Source organism: Psittacula echo (genome assembly GCF_963264785.1).
Source record: "Psittacula echo genome assembly, chromosome: 1".
Classification (NCBI taxonomy): Eukaryota; Metazoa; Chordata; class Aves; order Psittaciformes; family Psittacidae; genus Psittacula; species Psittacula echo.
This window is the reverse complement of record NC_137735.1, coordinates 18,452,652-18,468,010: the sequence shown is the minus strand read 5'-3', so window position 1 is coordinate 18,468,010 and position 15,359 is coordinate 18,452,652. Positions and strand designations below refer to the sequence as shown.

The 15,359-nt window shown below is 37.6% G+C and overlaps 1 protein-coding gene across 4 annotated transcripts in view; it reads left to right on the top strand.

Moving 5' to 3' along the window:
- Nucleotides 1–15,359, top strand: part of KCNIP4 (potassium voltage-gated channel interacting protein 4) — a gene marked incomplete at both ends in the record, with an annotated part of 444,699 nt that overhangs the window by 93,245 nt on the left and 336,095 nt on the right. The window contains one exon of one of the 4 annotated variants that reach the window (XM_080621847.1): nt 11,820–11,907. The exons of the other annotated variants lie outside the window; for them this stretch is intronic. Within the exon in view, the coding sequence (XP_080477973.1) occupies nt 11,820–11,907 (88 nt within the window). Of the gene's footprint in view, nt 1–11,819; nt 11,908–15,359 lie in introns of those variants that run through there. 4 annotated transcript variants of the gene reach the window in all.

The following is a 15,359-nucleotide window of genomic DNA, read 5'->3' as shown; positions in this document are numbered from 1 at the left end:
GCCAGTGACAGCAGTACTCATACTGCATCTTTTTAAAGTTCTTATAATTTTTAAAGATAAGAAGCTATTTAAACCCCAGAAGGGAAGGAAAATCTGGTTATTCCATGCATAAAGAAAAGAAGTACTTACTTTAGTTTTACGGACTTGATGGACCTTTAAAATTGGAAGAGTGACAGAAAAAATTTGTCTTGCCAAGGATTCTAAGCCAAGGAATTTTTGGAAAGCAACAATTTTATAGGGCAACTTTGGCAACTTCTGTTTTGTCTCGGAGATTTGGCAAAAAGTTTAAGCTTTTTTATGTGAAGGACATCAGCTGCCGATAAGCGTTATCCTGATGTGCACTTCCTGATAGCTGAGACAACTCACATGTATTTATAGGCAAATTATTCCAAGGTGGGTTTTTTACCAGCCTCAGTCATATACAGTCTCAGCCATTTTAAAAATCACATTTTGTGGTGTGGATTATTCATGCAATTCTGGGGTTCACAGAAGTGTGTTTTTAGAATTAGAGTTCCCAGCTTCTAAGCATGTTTACAAAAAATAATAATTGTGGCTAGGCTTTGACCTTCCTCCCCAGACTAAATGCAGACTAGAGCATGCATTTCATGAATGGAACAAAATAAAATCTCTAGAAAAACACTGAGGGTTCAGTGTTGCTTTCTAAAGGGTCCTTGTCCTGGGTTCAGCAGCAGCAGTCATTTTTTCTCCTTCTTAGTAGCTGGTGCAGTGCTGTGGTTTTGACTTTCAGCCCAGGAACAGCACTGATAAAACTGATGTTTTTAGTTGCTGGTCAGAATGTTTACCCTGACCAAGGACTTTCTGAGCCTCATGCTCTGCCAGGGAGGAGGGGAAGCTGGGAGGAAGCAGAGACAGGACACCTGACCCAAACTAGCCAAAGAGGTATTCCATACCACAGCATGTCATGCCCAGGATGTAACTGGGAGTAACCAGTACTAGCCCAGAAAGGGCTAGTTTGCTGCTGGGAGGGGGCGAGGTATTGGTCGACAAGTCGTGAGGTGTTGTATTCTCTTCCCTTGTTATTCCCTTTATCATTATTATTGTTGGTGGTAGCAGTAGTGATTTGTGTTATACCTTAGTTATTAAACTGTTCTTATCTCAACCTGTGGGAGTTGCATTCTTTCAATTCTCCTCCCCGTCCCTCCAGGAGTGGGTGAAAGAAATGGTTGGGGGGGGGGAAGTAGACTGCGTGGTTCTAGTTTACAGCCTGGGCTTAAACCATGACAGTGCTTCACTTTTTTTGTTGGAGGAATGTCTTGGCCTTAGTTGTTTGATTGCTTATATTTTTTGTTTTCTGTAGCATTTTTGTTATAACTTTTAGCATCTCTTTAAAAAGTAAAATATCTGAATTTTCCCCGCCAAAAAAACTTTGTGCCATTTAAAATCGGTAACATTGCTGATACCCTTTGAATCCAAAGGAAATGACAGGAGAAATTTTTGTACTTGGTTTAAGCTATCAAAAGAGGATCATTAAAATATCACCTGAGTGGGGGTTTTGTTTGTGTTTGTTTTGTTTTGGGTTTTGGTTTTGTTTTGTTGTTTTGTTTTGTTCGTTTTTGTTTGGTTCCTTTTTTTTTTTTTAGTCAAATAAAGCACTGCTGGAAAAGTAAAAGCAATTGCTCTTGGCAAACCAGATTTTTGTAGTTTAGGTATCAGATGGTAGTATCTGTGCAATAGATCATCTAGTAAAGGACCAGATAAGAATGCTTTCTTTTTTTAACTCCTCTTTGGAGGAGTAAATAAAGACTGGAAACTTCAACAAAAGTAAACTAGCTGTGTGTTACAAGGAGTGGGAATGGTTCTGTAAGTCTGATGTAGGAATGTCTTGCATGATTTGAAGTAAAAGTTGATTTATTTCTTGCAGTCTTTGTTGTCTGTGGGCAAGTATGTGTAATTGGGTGACCATTGTGAACTGTGAGTTCAGTGGGCACAATTCTGATAAATTGTTGTCATAATGCTGAGCAAGTTCAGAAATTGGCACTGCTCCTAAATGATGAAAGTGGTTAGACCCTTAGGATACCTTTCTGTAAAAAGCCACTGAAAGGAAAGCAAACTGCAAACAGATTCTCATTATAAGAGAAGGTGCTATGCATGAGCTCTTGCTATGGACAAGAGAGGGAGAATGCTGTAGTTCTATACCTGATATGTATGTTTGCAGAACACAAGTTTATTTTTAGCTTATTAAAAATATTAATGGTATAAAAAGAATACAGAAAAGTTATTCTTCCAATTGCAATAATATTAAATGTTCATATGCTTATGAAATCTCATCATTCAACAAATTCATGACTAGAAACCTTCAGGAATAATACTGCTTGAGTATTATCCTTTCCTGTATAGTATCAAAATCTCCCCTGGGACTGTAGAATGTTTTGAAATAAGGTGTCCTCCTGTTGGTACTGTTCTACTTTTATACATCATTTTCAAGGCTGTGAGCCGCATAAACCACTCTTGTGGGTTTTGGTGAGGTGTTTTCTCCCTTGGTTTTGTCTCAGAAGATGGGGTGTTCCTGGGGAAGCCAAAGCAGTATGTTATTTAGAAACATTAATATTAAAAAGGTGAAGAAATCCTGTGGGTGTTTTTAGAGAAATGTTTTATGTTCACAGAAAATAAACTGATTAAAACATCTATTACCCGTTTATCTCCATATTTTTTAATCTTTTATATGGTAGAAAACAAAAGCAGTAAACTATTAAAATGTGACCAACTGGAATGATATCTTAAGACACCATATGGGGGAGTCTGGCTAATGATAATATAAAATAATCTATGATGAGTGTGATTCCTGATTCAAAAGTAACTTAAGGAAAGTGGAATTACCTAGTTTAATCAAGAGACAAGAAAGAAAATGACCCTTTTTTTTTTCCTTTTTTTTTTTTTTTTTTTAATCTAGTTCTGTGGATATAAGCTCTTCAGTAAAAAAAAAAAAAAAAATCCATTAGAGTTGTCTCTTCCATTTTAATACAGTTTCTGCAGTAGAGGTAGCTGCCCAATTCTGATGGGGAAAATTTTGAAATCATCATTTATGAAATATAAGACATGATTTCGACATGGTGTCTGAAGTTTTATATCCAGGCACATAGAGCAGCTGGTTTGAAATAAGAAATTTCTGCAGGGCTTAAATAGATGTAATAGCCTTATTCACTCCATATTGTATAAGGTCTTAAAAGTTTACCTAGTGTTTAGGAGTTGTTTTCTTCTAATAATATTTGTTCTTCTCACAATGACAGAAACAAGTAGTGGTATTCCACTGTATCTTTCTGTGGCTGGGCATCAGTGCTGTTTATATAATACATATGTGTGTGTGCACTGTATCAAAATGACTCTTCTTTGTACTCATCTATAGAGATGGGAGAAATACTCTTTACCAGCCTTACAGTTAAATTCGTGTTCTAGGCTTCAGATTTGGAAGTTTGCAGCCAACTAATGTAATTCTCATTTGCTTGCCTAGACCATATACAGGTTATCATTGACGTGTATAGTAGCTGAGTTCATAATAAAAACTACTTCACTTCTTCAGGCTATAGAGTTGGAAAATTTGGATTTATGCTTAAGGCGTTTATTTAATCAGATCTTAGACTCTGTTGTGACTAAGGGACTGCAGTGATTTAATACTCAACTTCTACGGTTTCCTGAGGTCTCAAGCACATGGTCCCAAATACTTTCCCTGACACTGAGTTTTCCCATCTGGGAAGCAAAGTCTTTCAGTAATACCTGTTGGTCACATGTGAGATTGAATTCCCTAGCTGTTCCATTCCTCTCCTTTTAATCTCCAAGATTTACTTTGATTCTGCCTCCTTCTGTCTATGGTCCTTAGGGGCTGATTTGAAGTAATAGTAGGACAGATGAGGGAAGCCTGTCTAAAGTCATAAATAGTTGTGGCTGCACTTCATGGAGAAGTGGTGGTATATATGGTCACAAAAGAACATGTGGTAGGAGGTAGGAGGATACACGATGATACTGCACAGATATTGAATAAGGCCATTAAAATCTGCCAGCTGTATGTAGTATGGAACTTCAAGACTGTAATGCAGACTTAGATGTCTCCTTTACAGGGCCAGCAATGCCAAATGGTTATGATACTCTGATTTATAGCCTTGCTCACTGTTTCCTACCTGAAGTGCACAGTGGGTAGCCTCTTCAGGCTTTATCCGTAGCATGAAACTTGAATGAATCTCCAATTGACTGGAAACTATAATAAAATAGTTTTTGGAATGTGTGTTTAATTTGCTTCTAATGGAAACAAGTGTGCAGAACAGAAAAAAATGTTATTTAGTTTAGAGTGTTAGTGTTTTGAGCACATATGAACCTTTCTTATTTCCTATGAGCAAGGTTCAGCTCAGGTTTATCAGACTATAGATATGATCAGATCAATTCTAAGTCTATTTAAAATTATTTTCCTATTTGCCAGAGTTAAATTTTGCATACTTTGGGAGAGCTAATCATTTCTATTATGTGGGAGGAAGATCTATGTGCCAATATTACAGTCACAACAGTTCCGGAAAATCCGGAGTAGTCAAGTAACTGCTCATGTTCCCCAAAAGGCTTTACTGAAGGATCCTACAGGAATGCTGACATGAGATTTTTCTTCTCAGTATCTGCAGGAGCCTGCTAGGAGGGAAAAGACAGACATCATAGGCCTAGTGTGGTAATTTAACTTGTTTTCAATACTGGTACTTCCTATGAAATAATTAACAGACTCAAATGTTGGATGAAGGACAGCTGTTCCAAAATTACTTCAGCCAAGATGTTGGCTTGCGAGAACTGTTTGGGGTGTAGCATCTGTCATCTTTTTCCTCCCTGATGTAGTATCTACAGCATATTCCCAAATGCATAACAATTCATGCCAGATTAAGGAAGTGAAGACTTAAGGATTTGCACCTTTAAATCGGATTTTTTTTTGTTTAATTATATCATCAAGCCACATCTGCAACCTCTACAGCATCGACGAATGTTTTGGGCTAGCAAAAAATGCCAAGGGACAGAAAATCCCTGAAAAGTGCATGGAAGCCCTTGACTGAGAAGATGGAATGTAAGTTTTGAGCATTTATGGGAAATCCTAGGAGCAAAAAGATTCTCACAGATGACTGAATAGAATATTGAAGCTATGAAATGAAACTTTTTATAAAATCATATGTATATTTTATAGAAATATATGTACACATATGTGTTGCTACATATATATGTAGTGAAAGCATCTTTCTTGTAATTAATTTTACTTACTGGCCTAAACTGTACATATGCATTTATTATGTTTACAGAATTCTCATAGTTGATTTGGTGCAATGACTAGTCCATAGTCTTAAGAACACTGCATACCTAGTATGCATGAATGAAAGATGTTTGCACACAACTTCTGATGTGTTTTTGTTCTGTAACAGGTTAGCGTAGCTGTTGGGGTCAAAATGCAAGCTTTTCAATGTTCTTATTGTGTATGGATGTGATATGGGTATACTTTAGTTATACGAAATGTTGAAAGATCTGCAGAACCTATAGACTATTAAGGCTATGAATTCTTTATCAGGGAAGCTGGTTCCTTCTGATTTGTTCAGTTCAGCTTTGTCTTACATTAAATGCAGATGTAAATATGCACAGAATCTAGTACAACTAAATCAAGTTATAATAGTTCCAGATATTCCTTCCACAGATGAGAGAGGTTTGGAATTAAAAAATTCTTTTGTCTTGGAGGTAAAATGTAAACTTCTTATAAATGGGTTATGTGAAACTAAGCGAGTCCAGAGCCACCAAAAAAACCGCACATACTTGTTGATAGTGGTGTGCCTCAGTCTTTTTATTTTTTTTTGAGAATACCCAGCATTGGTTTATTTGTTTGGGTTTTGTTTTGTTGGTTTTTTTTTTTTTTAAGTTGGAAGATATGACCACACAAAAGAACTAGGATTTGCATAATAAGGAAGAAAAGATTCTAGTGTTCTGCAGAAAGATTATTGATAACTCATATTACATGACAACTCATAAACATGCAGGTTTTATAGTTAGCTTTGCATACTGGTACTCAATTTATATTGAACATTAGAAGATGGTACTCTAGCTTTTGCAACAAGAATATTACAGTGTGAGCAAAGAACTTAATATGTGTCAGGAAAACAGCATAATGCAGTTTTATGTTTCGGCAGGTAAGTCCCAGTCCTGTTTATTCCCAGCATGAACAACAGGCTGGCCGTGGAAGATCAGGCGGAGAAGTTGCTCATGTTTGACACTGCAACATTCTGGAGTGATGAATATTTAATTAGGCATGTCAGGGCCGTGTGGGAGGTAGAGGCAGTCAGTATCATCTTAGAGTGTTGTGTGCAGATGAATCCCTGGGGTAAGCTTCAAGGACACTGAGTAGGTAAAAAAGGCCTTCTGACAGAGCAGCTAGTTACAAGGAAGCTAGAAATAATAGAGATAAATATTTTAAGTGGGTTTATTACACTGGCCTTTATGTTCTGGTGGGCTAAGCCACCATGTTTTACTAAGCTCCACAAATACAACAGAAAATGAAGTTTGAACCTATAGAGTTTGGAACTAAAACAGCAATGAAAGTAATTTACTTTATACAGATATTAGCTATTAGAATAGAGCACATCTAATCTGTTGATGTGTGAGCAGCATGAGGTAGCAGTTATTCCTCTGTGGTCATATTTTAAGCACAGCAATAAAGCTGTTTGATTTTGAGGATATTATTCTTAGCAAGATTTCAGGAGAAGTTAGAAGCTATAGACAAAAGCAGGAAGACTGTATTAATTTTCAGTGGCATAGGGCAGCATAAAGATTCCTTATTATTTTTTCTTCCACATTAAGAAGCATTGCATGCAGTTTGTGTAAGTAATGGTTGGGCTACTAGAAAGTTATCAATTGTGCTATGAAGGGTTTTAAAAAAAACCCAACAAGTCTATATTCATAACCAGGGACCTTGGCAATCCCCTCACTGCCTGTCCTGGGCTCTATAGAAAAATTCAGGGTAGACAGCAATGAGCAATAACCATTTTGAACTAGGTAAATTCAGTTATCATGTTGCTACTAATCAGTTAGGAAGGAAACATCTGCATCTCTACTTCTCCAACTCGTATTCTAGCATATGACCATGTCTAGTTTGTGTTAATATCCAAGATTATATTTGGTCAAATGAGGTGTGGAGAATTTTGATGCTTTTCACTGAGTGTTGCTAGAAGTGGTGGCTGATATTTTCATAAACATGGTGAATATTTTGGAATTAGTCCTGCAGTTTCCAGCGACTTCTGTGATGAAGAACTCTAATACCGCTGCATCTACTTTAGTATAATGGTGGCCAACTTTGGACACCTCAGTACACAATACTGTTGTGTTGAAACAGAAGTTCAGAGAAGAGCTAAATACATTATGGATTGTGATTTATGTAGACCCTTACTTTTAATGACAGAGAAGGAGCGACTGAAAGATCTGATGATGGTCATCTACTTGTGGCAGCTGTTTATTATGCTGATTGTAAACATCTTGCTGTTACCTTGTGTTCACCCGTCTGTTTGTTTCTACCCATCTGTTATTTCTTGCCATGTGCTTAGGTTGTAAATATTTATCTCTGTTCTTTGAAATAAGGAGGTTAGAAATCCTCTGATAAAAATGTTCAGTTGTAAAATTCAGCATTTGCATTGAGAACAAAAACCCTTGCAAGCCTCTGGAGCCAACAGCAAAGAGACTGTGTATACAGGTTTTCAGTGCTCCTGGTTGACTTCCTGCAGCCACCCTTCCTGATGAGGTTGAAGTGTCTAATTGAGTTGATTTTATTATTGTTACAAGACTTAAATTTGCTGTTAGTCAATAGCACAGGCTAGTTCAGGAGGAAATTTTGCTCTTTGAAGTCAGAAGGATATTTAAATAATGTGTGCAAATCAAAGAAATATACAAGGCAAATATTTTCGAAGAAGCCAAACAACTTGTGTTCTGTGTCACTTCAGCTGGCGCTGTTGGTGTTTTTGTTATTGGTTTTTTTTGTTTGTTTGTTTTTTGTTACCAGACTAGCAAATTTATCTTTTATGCACTGTCATCCTTATTCCTTACTGCAGGGGTTTCTTCTTCTCATCAAATATTTGTGATGGCTTTTCCCCACCCTCACCCCCCCTTTAAACCATTATACTGGGCTTTTTGCAAGCTGAGTCTTTGCCATTGTTACTTAATATGATGACAGCAAAATTTATTTTCTTCTTGAGTATTTTAATAGGTGGGTTTGCATTATTTTGTTATTAAATACAATCTTTATTTAGTACTCTTTCTCTCTCAAAAAAACAAACCCAACTATGACACCTAATTCGGCATTAGTTACCATTTTATGCCAGGCCTCACAATGTTCTGTCCTGAGGCAGGCAGTGAATTTGGGGTTAAGATTTTTTTTGAAGGGAGATTAGACTAGATTGTCCCAGCAACCTCTGCAATCTAAAAATCAGGGATTTTTTCCATATTTTAAAACATGTTTTCATATTGCTGTCAATTGATTTCTGCTTTGGGTTTGAATGGCTTTATAGTGAAATACTATTCCTAGACAAGAACAAGGAGAAGTACTGATTACATACTGGCCAATACTGACCAGCTCTGACCGACAAGATTTGTGTAGTTTTGCTTTTAGTATGAGACTAAAGCTACATCAGCGTATACCCCCCTCTGAATATGGTTAAGGTGTGCTTCAGTTGCCAGCATATGTGTGTAGGACATAGATCAGTGATGCTGAGACCCTGATTGAGTCATGTGGAATTTCATCTATGGATTCAAAGGAACTGAATTTCATAAATTAACAGTTTTGTGCTTTGCTTTTCTTGCCATGGTGACAAATATTTTTAAGATTTTCTCGTAGCTTTGTTTGAAATCCTCAAAGGAAGAGATCTTTATCACTTTGTCTCAACAGCTCTATAGTGCACTTCATACATTCAGAGAAACTTTTACATTTTGCATGTAGACTTCACTGCTGTTGTGAACAGTCTTTAAAAGGAAAAAAAAAAAGCATTGTTTTCTCCCTAGTCATTTTATGCCTTCCAAATACTTCAAAACAGAATAAGTTTGTGTTTTATATTATTTTGGGAGTCTGTCAATGCTGAACGGGGTGAAACTTTGAAAATTCAGAAGTATACAGTGTTTAGTTTTTCCTTCTATTCATTTTTTCTGATGTCTGAAAACTCGTTTTGTGTGTGTGCATGTGCATTTTACTCCTCCTTCATTGTACTTAAATAAAGGCTTTTAAACACTAATTTTAAGTATCTGATTCCAAAATCAGAACTTTCAGGACTTTATCCAGAGATCCAGATCCCTGTGATGTTAATAGCCATTTTCTTCTTATTTTCTTTTTCTTTTTTTTTCTTTTCATTTTTTTTTTTTTTCTTTATAGGTGTGTTACTTTAGGTCTATAGATTATTAATTATTAGGGGTGGACATAGCTCATAGATATTAGAAGTATTTATATACATCAGTGCAAAGAGACTGTTTCTGACTGAGAACTTTGGTGTGTCTCATCAATTAAAAATAAAATATTACCAACACATAGAAATTAATATCCTCCAACCAATATTCTCCAACCATCCCTTCCCAAGAATGTATTTGTCAACAAAACCATTGTGGTTTTATTAGTTTTCCAGTCTAATTTTCCTGTCCACTCTGCCATCATCTGCTCTTCTGATTTGGGATAAGCAATTTTAGTTCAAAATTAACTTTTCTGCTGAGCAAAAAACTATTGGGAGCTAGGTTCAGATCCAGCTCTACCTAAATGCTTCACTGTTTGCTTAAAGCTTCTTAGTGAATCTGGTCTGAAACCTTTCATGACTCTTTCAGAGGTAGCAGTTATTGTTGTTGTTGCTCTCTTGAAATGTAGAAGATTTAGGAAACAGTGTCAGAACTGATGCAGCTGTGGTTTTGGGAGCACATCACCAACAAAACATGGTGTTGGTGATACATGCTTATGTAAGACTTTAGAGAACCAGTATTTCGGTTCTTTATTTTGAAGTAATTTCACTGCTAGTGAAATTTGTATGAAGCAATTAAAGATGTCAAAGGATTAAGAAGTAGCTGAGAACCATTTGCATTGGCCACCTCAGTCCTCTTCTAAAGAGATGCAAGCTTCTGTTTTCAGTTTCTCTAACAATACCAGCTACATGAGGAATTTTCTTTTCAGAGACCAGTAGGGTTTAGAAATGTGTAAGGCACAGTGCAATCAATAATGCCTCAGAATTTGATGTGGAGTATTTGTTTTTTGGTTTTTTTTTTTTTTTTTTTTTTTTTTCTCGGTTGTTGGTTTTGGTTTTTTGTTGTTTTGTTGGGGTTTTTTTTGTTTGTTTGTGGGGTTTTTTTGGTTTTGTTTTTTGGTCAATCTCGGCAGATTTCCTGAGAAAACACAGAAAATAGCCACTGCTTAAAGTGAGTGGCTGTAGGAAGTGGTGTAAAAATGAAATCTTGAAATTTGCCCAGTTCTTCCCCATGCTAGACCTTTTGCTGGACTAAACAGGGGCTTCTGGGAGCTATTTAATTTTGGTTCTTTCCATTGAATATGTAGCCTCCCTGGAAGCATAAGACAGCAAGTCTGTGATTTAGATAACAGACACAGAAACTATATCATCTAAGTACAACTCTGATAATGCTTTGATGTATTGTGTCTGTAATGTATTTATCTCTACTCAGTGCGTAATCTAAAGAATAGTTTGAGGATGTGGATTTGTGTTTATTGTAATTTTTTAAAAGGCATTCACCAAAATGTTTTATGGTCAACGAGATCAGACAGTGATTTTCTTCTGTTAAGCTTTAGTTTAATGGATCCTTTGTCTTCTTTTAACTGTATTAGGCATTACATACTGCATCACTATCTAATGCAATAGAATTGTTCTCCATGTTTATGCAGTACAGGGATGTACTCCAAGGGAAATTAAAGCATATTCTTTGGGTTTTTTGATCATGGATGAAGCCTTCAGCAGATCATTTTTCTTGATAAGAAACACTTCTCACACAAGATGGAAAATAATTATAAAGGAATAGTGATGAATGCATATAGCTTCCTAAAGAGACTTTCTTGGAGAGATCCTAAACACAAAATGTTGACTGTGCCAGAGCCAGCTTCCCACCTGCCGCAGGTCAGTGGGCTGGAGGGCAGGGTTGCTGCGTGCACAGAGACACCACTTGGGGTGACTTTACTGCTTCTGTGCAGTTGTGCAGTGTCTTGGGTTTTCCATGAACTTCGGCAAGCCACGGGTCCCTTGGCCGACACGCAAGGTGAAGTAGGTGGGGAATCACTAAGTTTCATTCCTGGAGGTGAAACAGAGGCAAGGCACTCCCCTGCTCTGACCCTGAGCAGCGGGAGGCGGTACCTGGCATGGGGATGCTGTAGCCGGCACAGGGATACTTCCTGACGACTTGGGGATTTGCTGTTGATGGAGTTTTGGTGGGGTTTTCCCTCCTCTCACAACTCGAAAGCAGTGGAGTGCTGAGCCCAGGCTGGCTCCCGCTGCTGATTCACGGCGGAGATACCGCGCATCCGGGTGTGTGCCTGTGCGGGGAGGGCAACCGGCCCAGCCCCGCCTCCCTCTCCCGCTCTCCGGGCTGCGCGGCCGCGGAGCCGGCCGCGGGCAGCGCCTGGCGCGGGACCGGGGCGCGGGTGCTGCGCCGCGTTGTGGCAGCGCCCGGCGTCCGCCGCCGCGGGATCGCTGCTGCAGGCAGCAGAGGTAAATCGAGGGGGTTTGCTTGGCGGCGAGGAGTTGTGAGGCGGTCAACTGCCCCAGAAGTTTGCTGGCAGACACTGTCCGATCTGTTGGCAGTCTCCGGGCCCTTCCCAGAGGAATACCGTACTGCCTAAGATGAGTGGCTGTAGGAAGCGGTGTAAGCGCGAAATACTGAAATTTGCCGAGTACCTTCTCAGGCTAATCACAGGTTCTCTTCACACAGGTAATGACTGGTTTTCTTTGTAGTCGAGCTCTGCAGCATGATAACAGGAAAACTGCCTAAGGTTACCCTAATGGTGGCACTGGTTTATGTTATGATTCCTTTAAGCTTGTAAATAATACAACAGAAATCTCTGAACTATTTTGTAGCTGTGCATAATAAAAGCAGAATATGTAGCATTACCTTGTTTCGGTATTCAGAGAGTGTAATGTTCTCTAAGCCTTTACACATCTGAATCCAAAAGGGAATGTGAGTTTACGTGCTTTCACCTGTGTACCTGTGTACGCTGGAGGTAATGCAGACTATCCGCACGATGCTTCTAAAAGACTAATCTTTTTATTTGCACTGTTTCTTGAACTGATTTGCTTTGACAAGCAGACTACATTCTTCTTCTTAGAGGCTTGTTTTTGCTTATCTTAGGATGTAAATCAACTGCAAACTGTCAATATAATGTCATAGCATCTTGCTGCAAACTTTAAATAACACTTGTGCTTTTTGCTCTTAAAGAATTTGAAACATATTTGGCTGTCAAATTGGTGTAATTTTTTTCTGTAACCTTGGACAAATTGTACAGTACCAGATAAGGTTTCTAAGCTAGACTGAACAGTGTAGTTTTCCTCCTAGCACTTTGGAAAATACACTTTTCTCACATTTCAGCATTTTCTATGTCTCTTCCCAACAGCTGACAAATGTGATAGCTTACATGATGTCATTCTGTATTTATAAAATATAATTGTGCTTTCATCTCAGCTTCAAATTTCTTTTTCCCCCTCAGATAAATCATCAAACAGAGGTGCAAGTGCAGCACCAGCAGATAATAACCAGTTATACTGACATGGTTATTGAGAATTCATTTTACTATGCGTATTCTGAAAGTTTCTGCTGATGTTTTCTTTTGTTACTGTGTTTTGTTGTGTTGTGTCGTGCCCTCTCTCTCCCCCACCCCTAGCTTAGTCACTGATAGATTTGAGAGTAAAGTTGACTCTTCAGTAATAATTTCAAGTACTGATGTGTGCAGTTTATTAAATTTGGGGTTACAATGCTGTAAAGATCATGACATCAACATTGGCAATGAGTACTTCATAGGATGCTTTTAATTTGTGGAAATCTGATTCAGCATTTTAGTAACTTTGAGTGTCCGGTAACACAGAATTTCCCTTTTCTGTTCCCAGTCTATTGTGGTTTCTTTTGTGCATCAGTTCAGATTTCTCTGAAAATTCTGGCTTCTTACTCCTGTGAGTTGCTATGGAAATTAAATAATATACGATGCAAGAAGAAAGCTGTGTTAGAAATGAACACCAGTACTCCTTTTTTTACAAAGTCATTCAAGCTTTTCCTTCCCTAACTGGCAAATGATACACATTGTTATTTTCAAACTGATGTTTGTACTGCAAGCTTTCTAAGATCATAGTTCCAACCATTTTTAGGAATTGTTTAGGATACTGGTTCTTATATTACTACTAAAAGAAGTTTTTTCATTTATAATTGAAAAGCACATTTTTAATGCTAAGTTACTGAAAAACCAAATGGAGTGGTATGAAATGAAGGGTCATGAGGAGGCTCAGGGAGTGCAGTGAAGGCTGATAAATTTGGGATTTAAAATCCCTATTTTTACAAATTCTGTGAAACTCCAGGGGTGTGGAATATGTGGATGGTGGAAACCCCTTGCAACCTTGGAGGTTGGACTAGATTATTTGTAAAGACCCCTTTCAACCCAAACCATTCTTTGATTGATTCTGTTAAGCGTGTTTCCCTAAAGGAAAAAGGCAAACAACCCCCCACACACACTTAGGAACTGTGAAGAGCTGAGACACTTCCTAGGAAACTTTCAGCTTGTTTTTAATACAGGCAACAGTATCTTAAGACTGTTATTAGGTTAATAGACTTCATTGTGTCAAATGATGTAGCAAATAAGAGAGATAAAATGTGATAATATCTGAAAGGCTAAGAGAGGTATAGCCCTACTGTTCAGTTCTTGCATAACCCAGTCTACTTGCTAACCTCAACTGTTGCAATACCAGTTACTGTTCCCTCTGCAAAACCCAATGCATAATTTATTATGTTAGTAATCAGTTGATAATTAATGAAGATGAATGAAAAAGCCTAGTTGAAAGTGTCAGAATGTTATACTTTAATTTGTATATTAAAGATATTACTGTTTATATCTTGAGCATTCAAAAAATGTAGGATAGCTATCAAACTATAAAAAGTGTGCTCATTTAGCTTTTTACAAGCAGGCAGTCTGCTCACTCAAGTGACCAATTATTTTCAAAATGTGAATGTTTACTAAGGAGCACAATGATGAACACAATTTAACTTCCTTGTTGACACAATTTAGCTCCTGGGTGTTTTTTTTTCAGGTGTTCTTTAATGTTTTAATTATACTTAATAATTTGGAGCTATGCATTGTTGAAAGCACAGGCACTGAATCCAATCCATTCCTTCTTTCTGTATGGATAGGCATGTTGAGTGTATACTTAATCTACATCAATATAGATTGGTACAAGCTCTGCTGTGGTTGACGTGATTACAATGATTAAAAACCAAGAGAGGGTTTACTGGCTGTAGCCTCACCTAAGAAGTCGCTGATAATTGCTGGTTTTACTGCTTGTATTTCCTAACCATTTCCTAACCGTTTACAGACCTGTTCTGTGGTGAATCTCAATATTTCAAATAATTATCTCCTATAGGTCTCTGTGCTAGTACATAAACATGGACTTCTGTTCAATTATTCAACTCGGCTGTAAGCAATATTAATGAAACTCCCCCCTTGCTTGAAGGTAAATGCTGCATAAACCTTTGCAATGGGTTTTAAGTGGCAGTCTCTGCCTGGATACATCTAAATCTCTTCCTTTGTTTTACAGCAAGTTACTATGTTTGACAGTAAAATGTGGTGAAAAGGAGTTTTTCATTTTCCACAGTTTCTGCTATCTATCAGGTTGATGTGTTTCTACAAGTGAAACAGACCCCGTCAAATGCTTGAAGACAGCGTTTTTCAAATGTCATACCAATTCCTACTTTATTGCCAGCTGCCTCTGGAGGTGTGTTGGAAGTGCCCAGTCTTTGAAATATTGTCATAAGGAAGTTAGTGCTGCTATTGAGAACATTTCAGGTTTGGGATGCAGTGTGAATTTGTGTAATATACAAGATTTTTGTATAATAACAAGATCAAGAAAGAGATCAAAAATCGTTTTGGAACGTGCAAAACAATTTCAGAGCAATGGCTGGGAAATTTTTTGTAACTGTCACAACTGATGAAGTATGGGGATTAAAGAGGTGATAGAAAAAAAACTCCCATTGACTGCAGTGGTAAATTTTCACAAGTATATAATTTTCAGGCATGTTCATATTAAACGCTTGCTGTGACGTATTAAATGTCATAAAGGAGGCTAGGTTTCCAGGACAGATTCAAATCCAGAGTTAGCATGTACATTTACAAAGAAAGAAGGAAAAGA